This window comes from Capricornis sumatraensis, chromosome 3, assembly GCF_032405125.1.
Source record: "Capricornis sumatraensis isolate serow.1 chromosome 3, serow.2, whole genome shotgun sequence".
NCBI classification, from domain to species: domain Eukaryota; kingdom Metazoa; phylum Chordata; class Mammalia; order Artiodactyla; family Bovidae; genus Capricornis; species Capricornis sumatraensis.
This window is the reverse complement of record NC_091071.1, coordinates 82294713-82319520: the sequence shown is the minus strand read 5'-3', so window position 1 is coordinate 82319520 and position 24808 is coordinate 82294713. Positions and strand designations below refer to the sequence as shown.

The following is a 24808-nucleotide window of genomic DNA, read 5'->3' as shown; positions in this document are numbered from 1 at the left end:
CTTAGCAGCAGCAGCAGCCCTTCATGGGTGGGCTTTTGTTCACAATTGAAATATTCCTGGGTCTGCCCCCAGGGCTAGACTTCCTCCATCCTCCATCTCTGCTCATTGTGGTTCTACCACAGAGTGACTGCTGCCTTTTTCCTTCAATAGGTATGTCCAATTTTCCCCACCCAGGGAACATTTTATCCTTTAGACATTCTGTATAAGACATTGAAAAGAGAAAGGAAGATGCCAGTGAGGGAACATTAGGAACCACTTTGTATCCTAGACAATTCCTCATTCTTACTGATAGTTTGTAATTGATACATAGGTAGGAAATTGATACTAAGAGATCCAGCTGCTCTAAGAGTAGGAGTGTAGTGACTCAGAAAGAGAAGAGACTTGTTGAGCTATAAAGTGAACAGATTGCCGTTTCAGTGTCTTTTTCTATCCTATCAAAATACCAGTTTGCTCCATCTTCACCAAACATTTTAAATTAGTCATATTTATGGTGCCTCTGATGTTCAAAATTACGTATGTTGCTGTAATTCTTACAGGGTGTAAGGGCACATACTTTCATGTAGACAGATGGTACTTTTGTCATAGCCTTTTTAATCCTGGTATGCTGATTGGGCATCAAATTTTTTATATTTACACTATTACTTTAACTGTAGAGAGATTGTGGGGCGGCTGTGGAAAGTCATCTAACATGTGTTCTCTTTCTTTGTACTGCCAGGGTTCTAAATATTTATCAACATTACTTATTCATACTCTGTAATGCCATACTTTATTGGTGAATGTTCTACCTTTCAGAGGGTGTTAGATAGGTTTTCTGCAGTATTCAAGAGACATGAGCATAGCCCTATCAACCTATCAGTGAACTTCGAATCAGTTTATGATCTTCAGATTAATAAAGGCAAGCCTCCCCCTCTACCCCCCAAAATACAGAAATGCATCTAGGGCACAATAGTTTAAACCCAAAAGTCATACTTATCTTTTGAGATCTAGTTGTGTCGTGCCAATTTATATTCTGATAGATTATGAATTTGTGATGAATTTATTTTGATAGGCTAAAGGCTCAGAGGTTAAAGCATCTGCCTGGAATGTTGGAGACCCAGGTTTGATCCCTGAGTCAGGAAGTCCCCTGGAGAAGGAAGTGGCAACCCACTCCAGTACTCTTGCCTGGAGAATCTCATGGAGGGAGGAGCCTGGTAGGCTGTAGTCCATAGGGTCCGCAAAGAATCGGACACGAGTGAGCGACTTCACTTCACTTCAAAGTTATCTTTGCACTCTGAATAATGAAGTTTTAAGCAAAAAAAAATGTATCAGAGGTATATATAAAACATAGTTAATCTTTGAGTTATTTTAACACAATTTTAGAATCATTAAATGCTGTTTTTGACTATTCATGAAATCATAGCACATATATCTATGTTTTTATTAGCAGCAATAAAAAACATGTCTTTAAAGTATGGAATATTTCAATTCAGTCCCTTTATTTTTCTGCCCATTTAATGGGAACTGGTGATGTTTAGATATATTGAAACAGAATCAAGACTTTGATAACAGCTTTCTGGGTTGTTGTGGGAATCATAACTCTGATGTATAGGGTTTCATTAAAAGTACACTAATTATACGCTAGATCTGCAGCTGAGAATTTAGAAATACTAGTGTGACCACATTGTGACAAAGGTTGTGTTATCTCCTGCTAATGGAATTTAGCTTCCTTGACTTGTGGCTATTTTCCTAAGTTCTTCCTTTAATAAAGACAAAACCCTCACCCTAAAAAGAAACAGGTTACCCAAGTAGGAAGATTGAAAATGAAATCAGACTCTTTCTGACATTTTTAGTGCCAGCTACTGAACAAAAGACTTCTTTAGGGAAGCAGTTTATTCAGTGGCTTTTTTACTATGAGCCATCTGATATATTAAACATTTTTCAGTAAGCGTAGCAGTAGAATGCCACTTTCTGTTTTCAACTCCTCACATAGTAAAACCTGTTCTGTCAGCAAGCATTGTATGAAATGCCCTAGCACATTGTTAGACACCAGAGGAAAGACATGTCTAAGACAAGGGTCCTGGTTTCAATCAACATAAGTCTACATAGATGAGAGAACATTTATAGGACAGATACAAGTAGGTGAAAATGAATATTGTGTGCTGGTTAAGACTCTAGATTAGTTGGACCAGAGGAGTGAGTCATCAAAAAAGAAAAAAAGCATTTCCAGAGCACGTTGAGAAATGCCTTCCTAAGAAGGAGGCACGTGCAGACTCTTGTGTCGAAGGAGGAAACAGTTTGGTGAGGCAGAAGGCAGTGAGCTTGGTTTTATGCTTGCTTGTGGAATTTGGCATGACAGGAGGTGGAGTAGCTACTCTCAGGAAGCAGCTAGAGCTCTGTGAGGGGGAGAGAGAGGCTGTGATTCCACTCAGCCAACCTCACAGCAGATCTCAGGCCTGCGGTTAGCACCAAAGAGAGAGGCTTTGTGTTGAGGGAGCTACTGCGTGCAAGGATGCCCACGGTCTGGGGACAGGCAGATGCAGTGGGGTCCCTTCCAGATTTCTACCTGACTTTTGCCTCTGATTTCTGTGATCTATACTGCTGTATAAATTTCCACCATCCACCATTCTTCATCCTTGAAAGGGCTGCTCAATTCCTCTTGTTTCCGGAAGACCACAGTGGTCAGGGAAGACTTCTGTGAGCCCATGTGGGTTGAGGGAGGAGAGGAATGCAGGGGAGAGGAAACAGGCAAAGGTCTAAAAGCCCATGTTAGAGGCTTCTACTGTGATACCAATCTTCACAGAACATTTTCTCAAATCCTTGAAGTCAGTCATTTCAGTTTTCCATACATATTGTATGCTGCTGCTGCTAAGTCGCGTCAGTCTTGTCCGACTCTGTGTGACCCCATAGACGGCAGCCCACCAGGCTCCCCTGTCCCTGGGATTCTCCAGGCAAGAATACTGGAGTGGGTTGCCATTTCCTTCTCCAGTGCATGAAAGTGAAAAGTGAAAGTGAAGTCATTCAGTTGTGTCCAACTCTTCGCGACCCCATGGACTGCAGCCCACCAGGCTCCTCCCTCCATGGGATTTTCCAGGCAAGAGTACTGGAGTGGGGTCAAAATTGTGCTTTTTAGTTACTTTGAGATAAATTTTATTTGAATGCTGAAACTTAGAGGTACTTCAAAACAAACAAATATTCTGCCCTTTGGAGGGAGAGAGTTTGCTGTAACTTCAAAATATTTAATGTATTGTTTATCCGATGAATAATATTTGCTTGGTTAACTGTGTTGCCTGACCGAACTTCCTTCTGGAAAGCAGTACTGAATTTTATTAGAGAGAGACACAGGCAGACAGACACAGTAAGACCAGTTAGGAAGACATTTTCAGAGTGAAACATTTCTGTTGTCTAATTTTATTTGCATTCAAGCTTTCATCCAGAAAACATTTATTTACCTTTCCTTTGACTGTGGCATGCCATTTAAAATGTTATGTGTGAAATAGCATATGTAAACACAAACTATTCATAATAGATACCCTCTCTGAATCAGTCCCCTAGTATGCTTCATAAAAAAACTCAATGAAAATATATTTAGTCATAAAAATGGATAGTAGTAAAGCCAGTAGAAATGGTTATGTTATGAATTGTATCTTAATTGTTTTATATGTTATGAGAGCACCTTGTTGGAGAGAAGTTTTTCTGGTTGCTTATTGCAAAGTTAAAGACAGTTCTGTATTATTGCATAGTCTTTTGTATGCATTTGTGCTCCCAGGGAGACCAGATGAGAAGCAGACAAGTACTGTGAACTTCAATGACTACAGGCTTTATTTTTAAGATGTATAAAATAGGGAAAACCCTCCTAGGTGCTTTCTGGATTTCACATGTGGAATACAGAACCATGCTATCCTGGTTCTTGGTATTGAAATTGTTTGCACTTTAGATGAGTAAATACACTGGTTTTTGAAAGCAAAATTTGAAAACAGGTTTTAGATATAAATGATAACCTAGAATTAAGGCATGGTTCTGCAGAAGTTGACTTAAACTAGTGAATGTTGAAAGAATCAAGTTTCATTGCCGTGCATATGGTAGTCACGCAGCATACGAGCACAGCAGATAAACAGAAGTGTAGACTGTGGATAGGGCCCCATGTACAGCTTTCATGGGCAGCTTGGTAAGTATGTAGCTGTTTGTTTTTATCATGTTCCTGGGTGACTAATGGACATCAGTTACTCCTGTTGACTAACCTTTTCATTTGTTTTGTGTTAACCCTTTCTTACATTTCTGAATTGGGGTGAACCACTCCTCAGCTAGATTTTTTTGGGGGGAACAACTAGTGGCAGAGGCCAGGCCTCCCTCAAACCCATCCTGAGTTCTGAGGTCACCACAGTGCTGAGCCTGTCCTCAGTTCTGCACTTGTAGGAACCAGAACTAATCTGTAAACCAGAGCACTCATTCATTAATTTATGAATTCTTAATTGCCAGAGTGCTCATGGTTGTTGAGTAGGCTTCTCCCTTCTGGCACCCGGGTAACTGCTGCAGTGATGAGCCTAGAATCATGTCAAAGATGAGGAGAGTTTCAAGAGAGGTCTCGTTTCAGGACCATCTCTTCCCTTAAAGAGCTTACAGAGATCTTTCTAGTAGCCTCATAAATTTGACTTTCCCAGACAGGGCCACAATCTAGATTTTCCTCTCCCATTCTTCACACTCACAATGTCCCCTCCTCCAATTCTGATGTTAATTACATGTGATGGGGCATAATCACGTCTGTGTTTTATATAGTCTTTTCCTGAGTATAGATTTTATAAAGTTCTTGAGGGGAATGCATTTACTGGTTCTTTGTTTCCCAGGGCTTCCCAGGTGGCGCTAGTAGTAAAACATCTGCCTTCCGGTGCAGGATATGCAAGAGACTCGCGTTTGATCCGTAGGTTGGGGAGATCTCCTGGAGAAGGGAATGGCAACCCACTCCAGTATTCTTGCCTGTAAAATTCCATGGACAGAGAAGCCTGGCAGACTGCAGTTCATGGGGTCATAAAGACTCAGACATAACTGAGCAGCTAAACAACAGCAACAACAACAGATCCTTCATCTTTTCATATCCAGAGTTTTCTCTCTCCTTTTCTTCTCCTCTCCACCCTAATTTTAATCTGTTGGCGTTCTCTGAACACAGCGCATTGTGATGTCTTGTCTCTTTGTCTCTGTAGTGACTCTCATGTTCCTGGATGTCCCTCCCGTTGTGGCATATTTTATCATCTTTACTGTTGCATCTTTTTATTCCTTTCTCTCCTGTTAGAATGTGAGCTCCTTCAGCATCTGGATGATTCTGAAGCCTGACACTGCTTGGCACGTAAATATGTCTTTGATAAAAGTGAAGATACATTGTCGTTCTTCCCCTCAGTCTTCATCTCATTGTTTCCTTCTTTCACTCAACAAACTCTATTGAACACCTACTATGTTTCAGGCATTTTATTGGTGCTGAGAATACCGTGGTGATTTAGATGAAAAGAGTCCCTGGTCTCACTGAATCTAGAGTGTATGATTGGTAGATGCAGAACAGTGAATAGGAAATTCAGTCTAGTTCACTGCATGCTCCATCTGTGATAAACAAAATGCTAGAAGCTTTGTGATTTTTTTTCTTGCGCTTTTTTCAAAAAGCTGTTTGGAGCTGTTAAGTGTGGAAATGTGTGTGTCTTCTGGAAAATATAGTATTAAGTGCACAAAATCTAAACTAATTAAAGACAGAAGGTGAAGTTGCTTAGTTGTGTCCAACTCTTTGCGACCCCATGGACTGTAGTCTACCAGGGTCCTCTGTCCATGGGATTTTCCAGGCAAGAATACGGGAGTGGGTTGCCATTTCCTTCTCCCCGGGATCTTCCCAACTCAAGGATCGAACCCAGGTCTTCCGCATTGTGGGCAGATGTTTTACTGTCTGAGTCACCAGGGAAGCCCTAATTAAATTAATTAAAGGAGGCTGAAATACAAGTATCATTTCTCTGACTTCAACTTGCTGAAGACAGGGACAAAAAGGATTGTTATTACAGTTGTTAATCTATCATACTTCCAGTTTTGATGCTTTTTTAGATGTAGGATTTTCCAGAGCTACTTGAAAAATTGGAACCATACATTATTAATTAAACCGGTATTATTAAAAGTGACTTCAAGCATGTATAAGATCAGTGTTTTTGATAATGTTGCTGCTGCTGCTGCTGCTAAGTCGCTTCAGTCGTGTCCGACTCTTAGTGACCCCATGGCCTGTAGCCCACCAGGCTCCTCCATCCATGGGATTTTCCAAGCAAGAGTACTGGAGTGGGGTGCCATTGCCTTCGGTTTTTGATGACACTTCAAATCAAAACTGTCAGCTTTCCTTCTTTACTTGTGCTTTTAGGAAAGCACCTTCTAGATTAATATCTATATTGAACTGGACTTGTTTTAGGCAAATTGTTGTATGTCTCGGATAGGGAGTTGATCTTCCCAACCACGGTACCAGTGTGTACCATATACCATGTCTATTTCCACATAAATGTTCATGGGACAAGCATGAAAAATATAATTAAAGTTCACACCTGGCCTGGAGCAGGTTGAGTTCTTTTTCTGGAAAACCATTTTATTCTTTCATTCAGGAATGACATTTTCCAAGAAGTTGTTACCCAACTTAACAGCCAAAACACAACTCCATGCTTAATTTTGTTGGCAGGTGCCTTTATTGAAGAGAACTTTAATTTTTCTGTACTATTTTCTTTAAAGTACTTAATGTTTTTCTTATAATACGCTGACATTATTGGAAAAGCCGAGAGAGCCAAATTTTAATTGTGAAGAATGGAGCGGTACCTCTTTCTAGCTTTATTTGCTCATTAATAGTAATTATTATCTTGTAGGATTTCCCAAAGCATGTTCCTTAGAATGTTAATAGGTGGCCCTGAAAACAGTTGCGGGTCAGATAAGTGTGAGATACTGAGATAGATGAGATTAAACACATTCATTTACTTTGAGATTTCTCAGTCTTTAAATGCTGTATGCCACTGCTTCTGAATCTTGAACATGTGTACAAAACACTGGTGATTCACATGAAGATTGATTCAGTAGGTCTGGGGTGAGGCCTGAAATTATGCGTTTCTTTTAAGCTCTAAAGGGCTGCCAGTATCGCTGGCCCACAGGTCTCACTTTAAATAACAGTGTGTTCAGGAATCTTCAAGAGGAAGCATTTCCCACACTTATACTTCCCAACTTTGGAAACATTGTTTCTGATATACTAGAAGTAGTCCATGGAGCATATTTTGAGAATTTTAAATTTTAAATTGAATCTTTCAAATTACAAATAAATTTATAATTTAAAAAGAAGTCTGATATAACACTTCTGAGACATGTAATACAGAACTTGGAGGTTATTATCAGCTAGAAAGCCTGGTGTAAATCACAAGATACTCAGAAGTCATTTAAAGAGTCCATGTTAAAAAAAATCACTGTCATAAACTAAAAAGACAGACACTGCATAAGATAATTGGTTGTTAGTAGACTGTATACTTCTTTTCAAAATAGATCTTATAAATGTTATTAAATGCCCAAGTCGTTAATTAAACAATTTTAGTTTGTTTTTATTGCCTCTGGTTATTCACTTACAAATTACCATATTTCTGAATCCCCATATGTGCTGTGCTAGTGGTTTTATTAGTCTTTAATCTTTAACAGTAGCATTTGATATGGAAAACTAATGATAAAAACAAATTTTTATTTAAACTGCTTTAGATTTGATATGGCTTGCCATACCCTTGATTACATATAAAATAAGACTCTAGGGAAAATTTTGAGAAATCTATTAAACCTGAAGCAAATTTTTACATATAAAAGCTTAATAAAATGAATGCATTATAGCTAGGCTTCTCCCTATCTATGTCCTTCTGCTGCACCTGGTGTTCAGTTCAGTCGCGCAGTCATGTCCAACTCTGTGACCCCATTTGACCACAGCACACAGGCCTCCCTGTTCATCACCAGCTCCCGGAGTTTACCCAAACTCCGGTCCATCGAGTCAGTGATGCCATTCAACCATCTCATGCTCTGTCGTCCCCTTCTCCTGCCTTCAATCTTTCCCAGCATCAGGGTCTTTTAAAATGAGTCAGCTCTTCACATCACGTGGCCAAAGTATTGGAGTTTCAGCTTCAACATCAGTCCTTCCAATGAACACCCAAGACTGATCTCCTTTAGGATGGACTGGTTGGATCTCCTTGCAGTCCAAGGGACTCTCACGAGTCTTCTCCAACACCACAGTTCAAAAGCATCAATTCTTTGGTGCTCAGCTTTCTTTATGGTCCAACTCTCATATCCATACATGACCACTGGAAAAACCATAGCCTTGACTGGATGGACCTTTGTCGGCAAAGTAATGTCTCTGTTTTTTAATACGCTGTCTAGGTTGGTTATAACTTTCCTTCCAAGGAGTTAAGTGTCTTTTAATTTCATGCCTGCAATCACCATCTGCAGTGATTTTGGAGCCCCCAAAATAAAGTCAGCCACTGTTTCCACTGTTTCCCCATCTGTTTGCCATGAAGTAAAGGGGATGACAGAGGATGAGATGGCTGGATGGCATCACCAACTCAATGGACATGAGTTTGGGTGAACTCTGGGAGTTGGTGATGGACAGGGAGGCCTGGCATGCTGCATTTCATGGGGTCACAGAGTCAGAGACGACTGAGCGACTGAGCGACTGAACAGATGGGACTGGATGCCATGATCTTAGTTTTCTGAATGCTGAGCTTTAAGCCAACTTTTTCACTCTCCTCTTCACTTTTCACTTTTTCACTGCACTTTCACTGTACCTAGTGTAGTGTGCTTATTTATACATGCTATTGAAGCCCTTCTTTAAGCTTCCTGTATTTGAGCTCTTAGTACCCCATTTATCTTGAGATGTATTTTATTGTGGATGTTTATTTACCTTGTCTTTCCATTTAAGCTGTAAATTGAATAGGAGATCTTATTCATCTTTATATTTTCAGTTACACCTAGTTTATAGTATCTTATTTAGTAAGTCAAAGAGCAATAATATATTAAATAAACTGTATCTTTAGAAGATAATTCAGCATGTAAAATTTAATTTTTTAATCTTATAATGCTTTAGAAATAACACTGATAAGTTAAAATTCCCCCCTGCATCCTCATTTCTTGTCTTGATGGTTGTATCAGTTAGTTTCACTTACCATGTAACAAGTCATCTGAAATCTCAATGGCTCAAACAACAGTTTTTAAATTTCTCATTAATTCTAGATTGTTAAGGAGGTTCTGCTAATCTTACCTGGGTTCACTCAGGTGGCTGCAGTCAGCTGCTGACTTGGTCAAGGTAGAACTTTCTAACATGGCCTGTCTTACATATTCCAAGATACTGGCTGGCGTTGCTGGGCCTGTGTCTTCATAGCATCTTTTAATCCCGAGCTCTTTTCACAGCATAGTGATTTCAAGGTTTCTGAAGAAGCTGCACAGCCTTTTTAAGATTTAGCCTCGGGTGTTGTACATACGCAGTCTCTTTGGCCACATTCTGAGTCACAAGAGGCCATCTCCATGTTCAAGGGGTTGCCAGTAGGCTCTGCCTCTTTCTCCGAGGAGCAGCAGAGGCACAGTTCCCTGGAGTCCTGTGAGTGCCCTTCATCCCATTAGGTTAAACAGGAACTTTAGTACAATTTGCTTTCTTGAGTTCCTCACACCTCTCCTGTTGGTAGCTTGTGGAGTTTCTTTAGACTTAACCTTCAATTTCCTGAGTTATTTGCTTAGCACTGTTTCTTGTGTACTAAACCTTCTTTGATCATATTTATTATTTGGTTGCAGAGCTTCCTTTGAAGAGTATTGAAGCCACATGTTCTTGGGTCCTGATATGTCCTAAAATGCCTTTATTTTTCTTCATATTTGGATAATGATTTTTGGTTAGTACTTAGAAATTATTACTATAACCACCAGGCTTATGTGAAACTGATTCTCATTCCTGTGTATTTAGTTTTTTTTTCCTGCATGGTAACATCTACAATCTTTTCTTTATCCTTGGAACCAAGAAATTTCAGTGGATTGGGTTTAGATGCAATCTGTTTCATTCATTTTGCTTACTTACTGGCCCATTTTAAGTATTAGTTTTCAGCTCAGAACTTTCCATTTCTTACTTGTATTAGTAGTCTCCTTTTTCCTTTCTTTTTCGTCCTCATGGTGAGTAAACATAACTCCTGGACCTAGTCTCAAGTCTCCAAACTACTCTTACCTTTTCTCTCTCTCTCTCTCTCTTCAGGTAGGGAGTGGGGGGCGGTGTTCCAACCGAATCCTTTACGTCACTCTTATGAACTATTCTTTTTACAGAAATTGATTCTGCTGTTCATTGCATTGATAGAGATTTTTGGTTTTATCCTATTATGATTCATTTTCAAGGTTTTTGGCTGTGTTTCTCTTCACACACACAGTTTTCAATTTAAACACTGAAGGTGTTAGTTTACCACTTCACTCTTTCTGTTTAGGGAATTTTGTCCCTTCTGGGCATCAGTACTGACTGAGGCCCTGTTCTCTCCATCTTTGCCTGTGGCTGCCGCTTCAGCATGTGCAGGGGAGGGGCCAGCCACCCACCTGGTGGCATTGTTTCCCTCCTGATCATCTGATCCTGGCCCAGGTCTAAGAACCCCAAGATCCTCTGACTCTGAGCTCCCTCACCTACTGCTCCAGCCACTCAGCAGGCTTGGGTGTGTGTGGTTTGGTTGCTTCTGGTTATTTTGCCATAGGTCTGCAACCATTATTTTTCTAATATTTTGGCACAGTGATGGCAATTTTTGAATTCTTAGACTGGCTAATTTTCTTATCCTAAAAAAGAGAAAATGCTTTTTCCATTATTTCATGGTGTGAGTTGGAAAATAGCAGAAATGTATGCTCATCTCACCTCTCAATCCAGTCATCGCCCCTCAGAGTTACATTCTTATCCTGTTGGTTGTCCCCATCCTATCTTTTTTATACCCTTTCACATGTCAGACAGCTGTGTGCTTTAAAGGATCCCAAATCCTGTAACGAACAAACACAAAAAAACCTGAATCTATAGTATTTTCCAAAAAAGATTTTTTTTTTTTTTTTGCTCTCCATAGGAAATGTATTTTTGGAAAGGTTGAAAATACCAAAGTGCAGTCTATGTTTATCCAATATAGAATCCTTAGTTTTTATTAAACTTTTACAGGATTTACCTGTCATGACAGGAACCATGTCAGTACTCCACCTGACTCAGGGGCACACAATGTAAGTGGCCATCTCAAGGTGTGAGTCATGCTATTAATACTTCAGTTTGCTAATGCAAAAGACTGGAGAAAAAAATACAGTATCCAATGTATTTCACTGGATTGCAGAGGTTAAAGCGTCTGCCTGCAATGTGGGAGACCTGGGTTCGATCCCTGGGTCGGGCAGATCCCCTGGAGAAGGAAATGGCAATCCACTCCAGTATTCTTGCCTGGAGAATCCCATGGACGGAGGAGCTTGGTGGGCTACAGTCCACGGGTTGCAAAGAGTCAGACAGGACTGAGTGACTTCGCTTCACTTCACTTCACTTCAAGACAAAATAAAGTGTATTATAATACTTTGACAAAATTTGTCAGTAAGGAGGTTCACTTCAGTCACTTAGTCGTCTCTGACTCTTTGCGACCCCATGAATCACAGCACACCAGGCCTCCCTGTCCATCACCAGCTCCCGGAGTTTACTCAGACTTATGTCCATTGAGTCAGTGATGCCATCCAGCCAGCTTGTCCTCTGTCCTCCCCTTCTCTCCCTGCCCCCAATCCCTCCCAGCATCAGAGTCTTTTTCAATGAGTCAACTCTTCCCATGAGGTGGCCAAAGTATTGGAGTTTCAGCTTTAGCATCAGTCCTTCTAAAGAACACCCAGGACTGATCTCCTTTAGAGTAGACTGGTTGGATCTCCTTGCAGTCCAAGGGGACTTTGAAGAGTCTTCTCCAACACCACAGTTCAAAAGCATCAATTCTTCGTTGCTCAACTTTCCTCACAGTCCAACTCTCACATCCATACATGACCACTGGAAAAACCATAGCCTTGATGGTTTTGTTGGCAAAGTAATGTCTCTGCTTTTCAATATGCTGTCTAACTTGGTCATGATGTACTCTGCATATAAGTTAAATAAGCAGGGTGACAATATACAGCCTTGACGTACTCCTTTTCCTATTTGGAACCAGTCTGTTGTTCCATGTCCAGTTCTAACTGTTGCTTCCTGACCTGCATACAGGTTTCTCAAGAGGCAGGTCAGGTGGTCTGGTATTCCCATCTCTTTCAGAATTTTCCACAGTGTATTGTGATCCACACAGTCAGAGGCTTTGGCATAGTCAGTCAAGCAGAAATAGATGTTTTTCTGGAACTCTCTTGCTTTTTCCATGATCCAGCAGATGCTGGCAATTTGATCTCTGGTTCTTCTGCCTTTTCTAAAAGCAGCTTAAACATCTGGAAGTTCACGGTTCACGTATTGCTAAAGCCTGGCATGAAGAAATTTGAGCATTATTTTGCTAGCATGTGAGATGAGTGCAATTGTGCAGTAGTTTGAGCATTCTTTGGCATTGCCTTTCTTTGGGATTGGAATGAAAACTGACCTTTTCCAGTTCTGTGGCCACTGCTGAGTTTTTCAAAGTTCCAAATTTGTAAGGAGAGTAGAAATGGGTAAATAGAGGAAAATCCAGTATCTAGTTGATCTTCTATCTCATTGAGTTAGTGGAGATGATTTTGTGGGTTACTGTCATCCCTGGTAAAGGGGGTTGTAGTTGAGTCTTAAGTTATTCCTGTATATTACATCCACAGCCTGCAAAGAAAGCCTTTTATAATCACCCTGGAATATACTTGGCCTGCAACCTGAACAGAAAATTTCTTGTTAATTTGTGAGTTCACTATGAGAAACACAAACACTGTTATACCAGCAGTTTTATGTAAAAATTTGTCTTCAATAAAGGTAGTAGTGAAAACACAGCAGTTCATAGCTTTCCAAAAAGTATTTCACAAGGCTCAAAAGAATGCTGTCCAACAGAATGATAAAAAGTAATTAAATAAAGTGAAATAATAAAAAAGTAATGAAAGGCTGGAATAAAATGAGAACGCAGTTGTAAGAGTTGATCACAAACTCTTCTGAGCTTTTTGTGCAACTAAACAGAAACAGCAGTAAGACTTCCAGTCACCACCATCTCTCAGGAAAAACACAGTGTCCTGGCTTCAAGTGCTTTTTTACAGAGAGGTGTGATATGGCAGACAACACTCTGAAAACCCCTGAGGAGCATTCACGTCAGTTCAGAACATAGATGTCCTCATACCTTAGTCTCCGCCTCAAGAGTCAGAGAACTTGTCTCCTATTTCTGACACACACCCAGTGCAGGATTCCTTCTGTACCTTCCCTGCTGCTTGATCTTCTGCACTGTGGTTAAAGACCTCCAGCGATGGGGGATGTGCCACCTCTGGGGTTTTATTCTTGAGATTTTGGACATCTGGCTCTTACTCTGAAAGGAAAGACCTTCCTGAGCTTGCCCTCATAGTGCCAACCTTTAATTTTATAATATAAATATAATCATAACTGTTAGCCAAATTTGATTCAGAGTCTAAAGACAGTAGTAATTTAGGTTAATACAAGTTTGCTACAAAAGCATTAGTTTTTGGTCTAGCTCTCAGGACCAGAAATTCTGACCTTGCTTGTGCTTGGCAGTCATGAGGAGATTCATAGACCTTTGCTTGTCTGCATGGTCCTTTTCTTGTTCAGTTCAGTTCAGTCGCTTAGTCGTGTCCGACTCTTTGCGACCCCATGAATCGCAGCACACCAGGCCTCCCTGTCCACCACCATCTCCCGGAGTTCACTCAGACTCACGTCCATCGAGTCCGTGATACCATCCAGCCATCTCATCCTCTGTCATCCCCTTCTCCTCCTGCCCCCAATCCCCCCCCAGCATCAGAGTCTTTTCCAATGAGTCAGCTCTTCACATGAGGTGGCCAAAGTACTGGAGTTTCAGCTTTAGCATCATTCCTTCCAAGGAAATCCCAGGGTTGATCTCCTTCAGAATGGACTGGTTGGATCTCCTTGCAGTCCAAGGGACTCTCAAGAGTCTTCAACACCACAGTTCAAAAGCATCAATTCTTCAGCATTCAGCCTTCTTCACAGTCCAACTCTCCCATCCACACATGACCACAGGAATAACCATAGCCTTGACTAGACGGACCTTAGTCGGCAAAGTAATGTCTCTGGTTTTGAATATGCTATCTAGGTTGGTCATAACTTTTCTTCCAAGGAGTAAGCGTCTTGTTTCTTGTTCAGGTCAGATTTTTCTCTTCCTGTACCATCAAGTGTTCTTTCTGTGTTCTCAGCTAAGCTTCAAGCTCAGCATTAATTTTGTGCTTGTGCCTGGAAATAATGGTGGAGTCCTTTCACCATCCTACTCATCCTCTCAAATGAATGCACCTGTGTCCATTCCTGTTACTGTGCCACCCATCACTGGAGGTGGACACAGACCTGAAGAAGAGGTGTACATTCACTCATCCCTTTCTTTCTATCACCTTAAATGCTGATATTGATACAACAGTGTCACCTTGGCTTTGTAGAAGCCTCTCTTCATTCTTGATTCACTCATTGTGCTCTTGAACCTAAAGTGCCTACTAAATCTTTCCCCTGTGTGCTGCTGTTGTTGTGTTGTGTGTTGTGTTAGTCAGTTAGTCGTGTCCGACTCTGTGACCCCATGGACTGTAGCTCACCAGGCTCCTCTGTCCATGGGATTCTCCAGGCAAGAAAGAATACTAGAGTGGATTGCCATTTCCTTCTCCAGGGGATCTTCCTGACCCAGGGATTAAACCTAGGTCTCTGCACTGCAGGCAGATTCTTGATCATCTGAGCTATAGAGCTAACCTAAATACAAGATCCTATGTTTATGCTTGGTGTTTTTGTTCTTTTTACATCTCATTAGAAGCAACTCATTATTGCAGTGTATTGGCGATTTTTATATTTGAATATCATCACCTGGTAAATTCAGTATTCTTACTCATTGAAGAATTTGAGCATGCCCTGTATATTATTATGACATTATGGTTAAAGTTTTTGATTAGGGCTGGACCAGGATCAGAGCTCTCTAGCATTACATTAGAAAACTCTGTGGTTTGATATATTTTGTTCAGCTATTTACAGAATGTCAGAGGCAGCAGTTGCCCTTGTGCCTGCCCTATTTCTTTGCTGATTATAATACCATGGGGGACTTCTAACATCATCATGCCTCAATGCGTCTAGACACATTGCACTTCCATGGTTACAGTGCCAAAGAGAAATTAGATGAGCTTAACATGACTTTCTTTGGCGTGCCCCTTTTTGATTCTCACAGTCATCTCTTGGATAAAATCCTTGTAAGAATCTCACCCAACATCTATGTCTAGCTCTCTAGTTTGTAACGTGAAGAGAGTCTTCTTTCTTCTTTCCAAAAACAGCAATGGCATTTTCCTGTTTCCAGTTTTCTGCCACCTTTTCCATTCTCTGTGATTTTCCAAGGAGCCAAAATGGTCCAGCAACTTATTTGTAAGTGTACTCAGGTCCCTAAAATGTAATTGCCCAATCAGGCCAGTTGAGATAATTGAGGGAATCACAAAGCTTAATTTCTCACAGTCTCTTTGCCCTATAAGTAGTCATTGCTTTTTTGCTTTGCTACTGGGGAGAAGTAATAATATTCTGTAACTTTAGTCTTAGCTTGATTCCTTCCAACTTCTAAAATTGTTATGAGAGCTATGTAAATGAACAGATTACTTTACTAGGTGTATAGCTTGTCAGTATTATGGCATCCCTTCTTTGCCCCATCCTGGTGATGGTATTTAGGGACTGTTCAGAGATGAGGCGTAGAGAAGTGTCTCACCCTCAGTTATGCCTGGGTTCCCTGGTCATCGTCGTCTATCCTGTGAGTGTTAGTGATTGCCTGCAGTGTCTGCTAGTCTTTGAGGAATCCGAGAGTAGAAATCGTGCCTACCTATGCAAGTCTCCTCTCTTGCCAAATAATGGTTTCTTTTTCATACTGCTTCCTGTGATTTCAGTGTTGTTTCTCCATCACTTGCCTCTTGCCTCTGTCTTGGTCTGACTCATATTTTGCTGCCTCAGCTAGGTGATGAGCCACTAATGGTCAGTGACCTTCTTTATGCCTGTACTCCTGTATCGCCCTGCATGTTCTTACATGGGCAAAGTGGTATTCAGAAGATGTTCATCTGATACCACAGATCTGGACAGTCATCAGAAAATAAATGTCATGAAATTAAGTATGGTGTGCTCACAGTGAGGTAATGCAATTACAACAGTATTTTTCAGTATCTTTCTTTAAATAGCAAGAATCCTCCTATTTTTAGTCAAGAGTAATTACTTTCCCAATGACGTTTCTTTCTTTTCCAAATTCTCTTTGTTCACTGAAAATTTGCTTCTCTTTTTCTTATACATTGGTTATTTCAGGGTATTATACTCTTGACATTTAAAATTTTTTGTTTCTTGGCATTATTTGTTTCACTGTTGCATAGTAACATTTTTGTTCTTTGCAACCATCTGCTTATTTTAAGGTGTGTAGTTTTTTGATGGCATAGAATATTTTCATATCTTTACTAGCCTTAAGTGCAAGTCTAGGATTGTTATGTGTGGGTTTTTTTTTTTTTTAATAGACTTTAAATCGTATCTATAATGAGCACCAGCCAAATACAGAAATGTGTTATTTTATCCAGTTAATGATACTTTCCCCTGGAGAAGGGAATGGCAATCCACTTCAGTATTCTTGCCTGGAGAATCTCGTGGACTGAGGAGCCTAGTGGGCTACAGTCCATGGGGTCACAAAGAATTGGACACGACTGAGCAACTAACAACAATGATATTTGAGTGCACTATTTTATATATCAGTATTAACATACATACTAAAAAAATAAAGATTGTCATAAAAATCATCCCATGGTGTTGTGGGAAGAATTAGTAAACTCTTTTTGTAAGTGAGGAAGTGATGGCTCATGGCACTTAGGTTTTGATCCTGGACCCACATACTTTAAGCCTGGAGGTCCTCCTCCCACTTGAACTGGAGGTCCTCCTTTTTGCAGTTGAGGCTGCACTTAGCCTGGGGCTTCACAGAAACTGGCAACAAAGAATTTACCTCTAGAGCAACCATGAGAACTCCTCATGAAGAGCCCTGTTAGGGGAAAGTACACATACTCATCAGACCCATTTTCCGTTTCTGCACATTAATATGGCAGCAATAAAGCAACATTGACAGCACCCTGGAACCTAACCCCAGCTTCACCAGTGTGCAAGTCAGAAGAGTGAGGAAGGAGGTAGAGGCTCAGGTGATAAGTTCATTTTCCCTTGTCTTACAGATTATGAGTTTGGAAATAAACAGCAAGCTGATGTTGACATTTGAGGGAATGGGGACCTTCTCCCCCGTCCCCCCACCCCAGATCATCCTACAGAAATGAACATTGTTGAAGTTGAAAAGAAATCAAAATATGAGAATAGAGTCATTTTTAGGAGAAAACTATGAAGAATGTCAAAAATAGCATTTGTGGTCTCAAATTAAAGTACACAGAGTAATGCATTAAGCAAATAAGATCTCAGGAGCACCATAGCACTTGTGCTCAGATTTGCCTAATGACTGTTATGAGACATGGAAGAGACAGTCAGTCCTTCATTCATGTATTCATTTATTTGGTGAAGATTAATTGAATATTATATATGCCAGGCTCTAGGCTGGTCTTATGGTATGATAAACTCTATTCTGGAGGAGACAGACAGAGAGACTGACAGGTAAACAAGTTATTAGAATATTTACAATATTTTATGTGGGTCCCTCTTGCCAATCTTTTTCAAATTTATAAAAAAAATCCGTATCAAATCAGTAAGTTTCCCAGCAAACACACCACTCTCAATATGTGTTATGTAGGAGAGGCACTATTCACTTGGCAAGAACCCATTTTTCTGTCACAGTCTGTGATCCTGAAAAATAAATTCTCTTTCAACACCATCACCATAGTCATTGTCATCTTTGCATAAACAGATTCCTCTAAGGAAACCAAGCTAGCTATAATACTCCACCAGCAGTCTTGATTTTTTAAATACCACAGAATTTTGCCTATTTTTTCAAAACTTTTGTAAGTTTTACTTCCCCTTTTCTTCTAATGCATAAGCCTCTTCTGCAATCGTAAAGCATTTACAGTTGTAAATGTCTTCTTACTCGAGTACTTCTTTGAAAACTGACCCTTATAGCAGTCTAGAGTATTTGTTACTATTTTGCTCATGATAAGGTAATCATATTTACTTAATGGTAAACTGTTAAGAAAATTCAGCAATTTTATAGCATCTAACAGCTTTATTGTTCTTGGTGTATTTTTGCATCCTCTTCCTTAACACTTTCCACATCATTTTTAGACTATGATGTTGTTTCAATATTTTCTCAGTGTTTTTTATTGTCATTGTTATTCTATTTTTTTTTTTTCTTTTTTTAGTAATTGGTAGTACTAGTTCTACCTTGACCCTGGGTGTTGTCTTTTAGACATCATATACCCGTATGGCGTTGTGATCAGGTTGTGTAGAAGTCTGTAGTAGTTCCTGGAAACCCTGTGTAAGCATGCAGCCCCTGCCTGTTCCTGCACAGGAGCAGATGAAAGTGTTAACCCTTTGCCTGCTTGGTTGCAGGAGGAATGCCAGCTCCTGAACAGGCCTCATTGGTGGAGGAGGGGCAACCACAGACCCGCCAGGAAGCTGCCTCCACTGGCCCCGGCATGGAACCCGAGACCACAGCCACCACTATTCTAGCTTCCGTGAAGGAGCAGGTACCTCCTCTGATTTTAGACTTTGCAATTAATTTATTCTTCAATGCCTTTAAAAATTAATCTTTGGATGTGTTTTCAATTTGTCTAACGTCCTTGACGCCTTCACGTTTTCTAATTATAAGGTGTTTACATCCCTGAGTACATTGGGATGACTGGCAGGTAGAGCCGCTCCAGGTGCCAGTCAGAATCGGAACATGCAGGATACTTGTGCGTCTGCAAGTAAGGACAATATCAGTGGTGATCGGTGTCTCTGTCTCGCTCGCCTTGCAGAGTGTGTGCATGCACGCCCAGCTTTGTAAAGCGTGTTTCACATCGCTGACTTTTCTGTCAGGGCTCTGGCGACTTGAGGCCTGTGATAGCCTTAGATCTGTTGAACGTTTTAACATAGGTATTACTTAGGGTTGTCTCCGTGATTTTTTGGATTAAAGGTTCTATTTGTTGTGTTTGTCTTAATCAGAGTATACTCATCTTGTGAGCTACTGTTCTAAAACTTGTCACACTGTGCCAGTTTGCTTAAATGTCATGTTTATGTTGATTTTTTAAAGGCACTTAATACTGTTATCCTTCAGAGCCAGGTAGCTTTCTAAATTAGATTTTGATCTGGTGGGCTTAGAGAAATTTTAACTGCTTAAGATTTAGAAGCTTAATAAGGTGAATGTGAGTGTAAACCTCCAGGGAGACTTTTCTTTTCTGCCCTCCTCCCTCAAAAAACACACAAGCAACCAAAAAAGTATATGCCCTCTGTGAGGGCTATTTTGTTGGAGATAACCTAATAGTATAATTGTCTTCTTAAATCTTACGATTTAAATTACTAGTCTTTTTTTCCTCAAGAGATACAAGCTTAAATGTTGTATGTAGGCTGGAATTCTTTGAAAAATCAGTGTCAACAACTCCTATGACTAATGATGACAAAGAGTGAAAGGATGTTTAAAACTTCCTTATTTTATTTTTTGCTGTAATTTAAAGATGGGTGTGTATATAAAAGATTGCTCTAAAACTGGGAGATGTGTCTTGCCATTAGAGCTGTATTTTCAAGAAAAAATGATTTCACAACTTATCCTAGTAGCAAGATGTCAAAATATTTTTCATTCATCACAGAAATTTGAAGTTTTGAAACATTTCACAAACTAAGAATTTGGGAAGACACAAGAAAATTAGAGTCAATACTATTTTCATTTTCTCCCAAACTATAGATTATCTAAGTTTCTATCACCTTTAGGGAGGAAAAAAGGACTCTTTCTTTTTACTTGCTGAGATCTGACCCAAGAAGCTGTGAAATGAGAAGGCTCTGATTTATTTGTGACTCTTAGTGTATACTGCATTTTGGTGAAATACAACAGTAAATTTATCAAAGTGCCCAGAACTAACTTAAAACCAGAAACTGTGCTCAGTAAGCATAACAATAGGAACCTTCGTGTCTGTACCTTTAAACTAGATAACGCTGCATATAGAATAAATTGGAAACCTATCAGAATTTTTGCCCTATAATTCCTTGATGGCCTCAAATGACTTCAAAATTTTATCTTTTGGCAATGAATAGTATTTTGAATGGGTGTTTTGTGAGACAAAGCAAAAAGAGTTCTGGTTTCTTGGGTTAGGCAAAAAATATACAGATATTTGTTATTTATTAGAATTATCGTATGTCTCCCACTTTGTTTAGTTAGTGGGAAGACACACTTCTCTTCTTGTTCTTAAGAATCTGAGTCCATCAATATACATTTACAGTTTTCATTCTTAATTTCTTTTACGATTGTCAGTGCTCATTACTCAGTGCATCAGTCATTCACCCCAAGACGCCATATCTCTCTCTCATTCCAAGATACTTGCCTGATTTTAAATAGCCAACTCTAGTTCCCATAGGATTGTGTGGTACAAAGCAAGATACTCCAATTTCTCTGTAATTAGAGTAAAAATTTCTTAGACTTTCCTGAAATATGTCACTTGCCTTTGTCTGCCAAATGAGACAGAGCATAGAAAAATTAGCTAAGAATAAGAAAACTAATTACTATTTATCTTACGTATTTGATTCTAAAGTGCTAGTCAGGATGTCACATTTGTAGTTGTGTTAGACTCAAATGAAATAATTTTCGATTATGTCCTTGGTCATGTATTGTATCAAAGAGCAGTATTACTGGATAGAATGTACAATTATGGGGGGAAAAGTTGCCTCATTTTCATAGGCTTGGAGCGATGGGATCAGGTCCGCTGATCTCAAAGAACAGACCTTGTCTGATGGTGGATGTATCTCAGAACAAGTGTTTCATTGGGATGCAGAGATTCCTTCAGTGTGAGGGGGAAATGGCTGGGTTCCCATCAAGGCTCCACTACTTACTGTGTCATCTTGGCAAGATTGTTAACCTCTTTCTGCCTCAGTTTCTCATTTGTAGAATGAAGATAATAATAGTTATTGAAACATTAAATTAACCTATGTAAAGTTTCTATACTCCCTTACACTTAGTAAATCCTCATAGTAAAGGCTAATATTACTGCTATCATCATCATCTCTACATAAGAAGAAAATGCCCTCCCTAAGAGAAGCTGGTGGTTCTACTTTTAAATATGTGTCTGTTGGGACTGAGAAACTTCTTCCAGGCCACTGATATGAAGACAAAAAAACTTTTTTGACTACTGAGCCATGTTTATGCTGTGACAATTTATACTTCAACATGGCATTAAACTTCCAAAACTTCACCATGTTGATCTCACCAATTAAAACAGCTTTATGTATTTATTATAAGAAGTAGAATAGTGAAAATAAATTTTATTAACATGCTGACGTAGTACAAACCCGAACATCACGTCAAAGCACTTGGTTAAAGAATTGGAAAGTAATATCTTTTAACATGCACCTGAATTTTGAGAGGAAGAATCTGGGTTCTTATAAATTATATCCAAGCCACTACATTCCTCATGTGAATTCCCCCTGGACATTTCATGATAAGTAGTAGGGAAGAAAATGACAGGCAACCAGTAGCCACCTTGTTAACAAATCATTAGTCTGTTAATACCTAAAATTGGATTTAGGGAGTCATAGGAACACTGAACTCTTCCTCTACTGGGCCTCTCTTTCGTTAAGATCCTCCCATGCCAGAAGCTGTTCCTTATTCTTGACAAAATACAGAGATTCATATTCTCTCTCTTTTATGAAGCTATGACCTTTCATGTTGATGTCAGTCCCATAGATGCATGCACGTGCCTTTATAGAAAAAGTCCTTGCTTTTTTGCAGATATAAAGAAGGAACTCACTTCTGTTCAAGTGTTACCTCTTTCATGAAGCCAACCATGAAGTTCACCTCAGCCTGAAGTCAGTTCTCTGCTGATCTTTCTTAGCACTTTATACCACTGCTCTGACTCATCACATGCTCCTTTGGATGATATAATTAAAAGCTACCTGAGGATGAAAATGAAAGTTACTTAGTCATGTCCAACTCTTTGCAATCCAGCCTTTCCCTTCTCCAGGGGATCTTCCCAACCCAGGGATCGAACCCAGGTCTCCTGTACTGCAGGCAGACTCTTTACCATCTGAACCACCAGGGAAGTCCAAAGGGCTTGAATATACTAGAGCTGCATGAATGATTGTTGAAAGAAGAAATAAATAAATAATGCTACCAGATCACTTTGTCACCAACTGGCTATTCTATAAGGATAATGGAATCTGTTGCCACATTCATAGAAACATTACTAAGCAAGGGAATCTCAAAACAGCACCTAGAAAACTAGTTACTCAGCTACACATTCTTATCTTTAAGACAATTTGAGTTCCACTGTATCCATATTGATCTAGAAACTAAATCTGATCTCTGCGTGGAACAAACTTAAATTTTATTTCACGTGGATGGTCAAATAATGGCGTAAGTCTTTTAAAAATATGAAAGAAATTTATATTTAATCTTCCATCTGTCCAACTTAGCTGCAAATGAAGTGTAGGGAATGAAAGGATGTGGTTTATCTTGGTGATGTCACAAAATATCCACCATCATCATGGAAACCAATTAATTGCAAAAGAAATGTCTTCCAGTTAAGGATCATCCTTCAAGAGAAGGAAAAAGTCAGTCCATGGGATTAGCAAAGTAATGTTATCCTTGGACTCCAGTCTAAAATTACAGAAAGTGTCAGTTGAACTTAAGCCACCAGTTGGCTATTGGGTTTATACCATCAGGATCATCATTTGTCAGTTTCTACTGTTCAGTTCAACTCCTGCTGAGAATACAGGATTCCCAAAGTGAATGTAGGTGTTGGAAACAAACTATTTTGTATCATGATAGTTTTCAGGCTTACCCAAAAATGATCTAGTGCCTTGCTTATATGTGGTTAGGTAAAGAAATATGGCCAAATGCAGTGCTCTCAGAGAGCCTTGCCACTTCCTGTGAAAATCATAGACTAAACTGACTGATTCATCCTTGAAATGGACAGCATGCCTTTGGATGGAAAGGCATTGGAATCTGGTAAGACATTGACTCATTCAGAAATTCACTGCCATCCCTGCAACTTAGAAGTGTCAGCATGCTAACATCACAGGCTCAGGGAAGCAGTGAGCCAGGAGCAGACTCTTATTATCAATGGGGGAGTATATTGAACTTTTGTAATTGGTAGAATCTCATACTAGATTGTAGAAATACTCTTTAAAAAATCATATCACCAATCCTGAATAGCATTAAATATTTTTCATAGCTCTGTTTAAGGTGCAAGTTGATTTACATTCTGTAAAATCACACATGTAATATTTATTACACCCTTTCATCTTCTGTCATAAAGTTTCTTGAATAATTGAGATCTCTATTTGAACTTGGCCTGACTCCCTAGGTGCTCTAACTTCCATTGTTCTCCCACAAACCACACCCTCTTATTTTGGGTTTATGATTTAAGAAGTTTGGAATTCAGGTTTAAGATTGAGTTCAATCCAGATAGCATGAAATGGTAAGCAAAGAATAGGTTTGGTAAAACGTGCTAATATTATGTGTACCTCTCTTACTCTGGTGAAGTCCTAAGTGAGGTATTGGGTATACTTTTGTTATCTTTGATGAGTGAAAATTGAAATGTTCTTCATTTGTGAGGCTTTCAAAGAGAATAATACCACCTTTAAAGATATTTTCTGATTTTGGGAAAATTATGATTCTGCCTTCATGTGTTCATATTAACTTAAGTGATATTTAAATATCAAAGAGTGAAAGGAGAGTCATTATAGAGATCCTTAATTTCTTGAGGATAAAAAAGGAAATTTAGATTCCAACTGTGTTCTATTGATATTACTTCATTTTTACATGGATGTGTTAGCTTCAGTAATTACACACCCTTTCCTGTATGGCAGAATGCCCAGAACTGAACAAATTCCAGTACAATTATTTACTTTATTTCTCTGAAACTGAAACAGCTCAACTGCTGTACACCTGCTTTTGCAACTTCCTTTTATTTGGCCCCTAGATTTATTTACAATGAAATAGTTCTCCCTGACACACCTCAGCCCCATGCAGAAGACAGAATTTTTACTTCAGCTGTAAACAAGCATAGTTGGTAGCCTAGCTAAAAGCATTGTACTGTAAGTACAACGCTGAAAACTTCACACTTTCCCTTTTAGTAACTTAGTAATTTTTCCTCTTGGTAACTGAATTATCTTGGCAATTGTAATTATGTAATATAGGAACGTCTTCTGTGCCTGAACTGCATCATCAAACACAAGGTAAGATTGGATCTTTTCTTAGTGACTTCTGTGGGATCATCAAATTTTATAGCTTTCTCTCTTTAATATTATGGAATTAAGGTTCAAAGTGGGGTCAAGTGGTAGATGTCTTGCGACAGTCTTTGGCCTGGATTAAAGAATTCTGAATGCTGATAATTGGTTCTTAGGAGATCAGTCCTCTTAAATTGCATATGACACAGTGAAAATTTAACATTTCTCTTCCATGTGTTAATGATGTAGGGTACCCCCAGTTCGAGTATCTCCATGGTTAAATAATACAAAAGAGTATAGTTAACAGGTTTATTTATTCATGTATTTGAATGTACAAAAAAAAAAAAACACACCTGTCCTTAGATTGCCAAGTTA

General features: G+C 39.4%; 1 protein-coding gene across 1 annotated transcript in view; it reads left to right on the top strand.

Moving 5' to 3' along the window:
* Positions 1-24808, top strand: part of PKP4 (plakophilin 4) — a 257392-nt gene that overhangs the window by 53965 nt on the left and 178619 nt on the right. Inside the window, exon 2 of the mRNA XM_068969317.1 lies at positions 18629-18765. Within this exon, the coding sequence (XP_068825418.1) occupies positions 18634-18765 (132 nt within the window). The 5' untranslated portion in view covers positions 18629-18633. The remainder of the gene's footprint in view (positions 1-18628; positions 18766-24808) is intronic.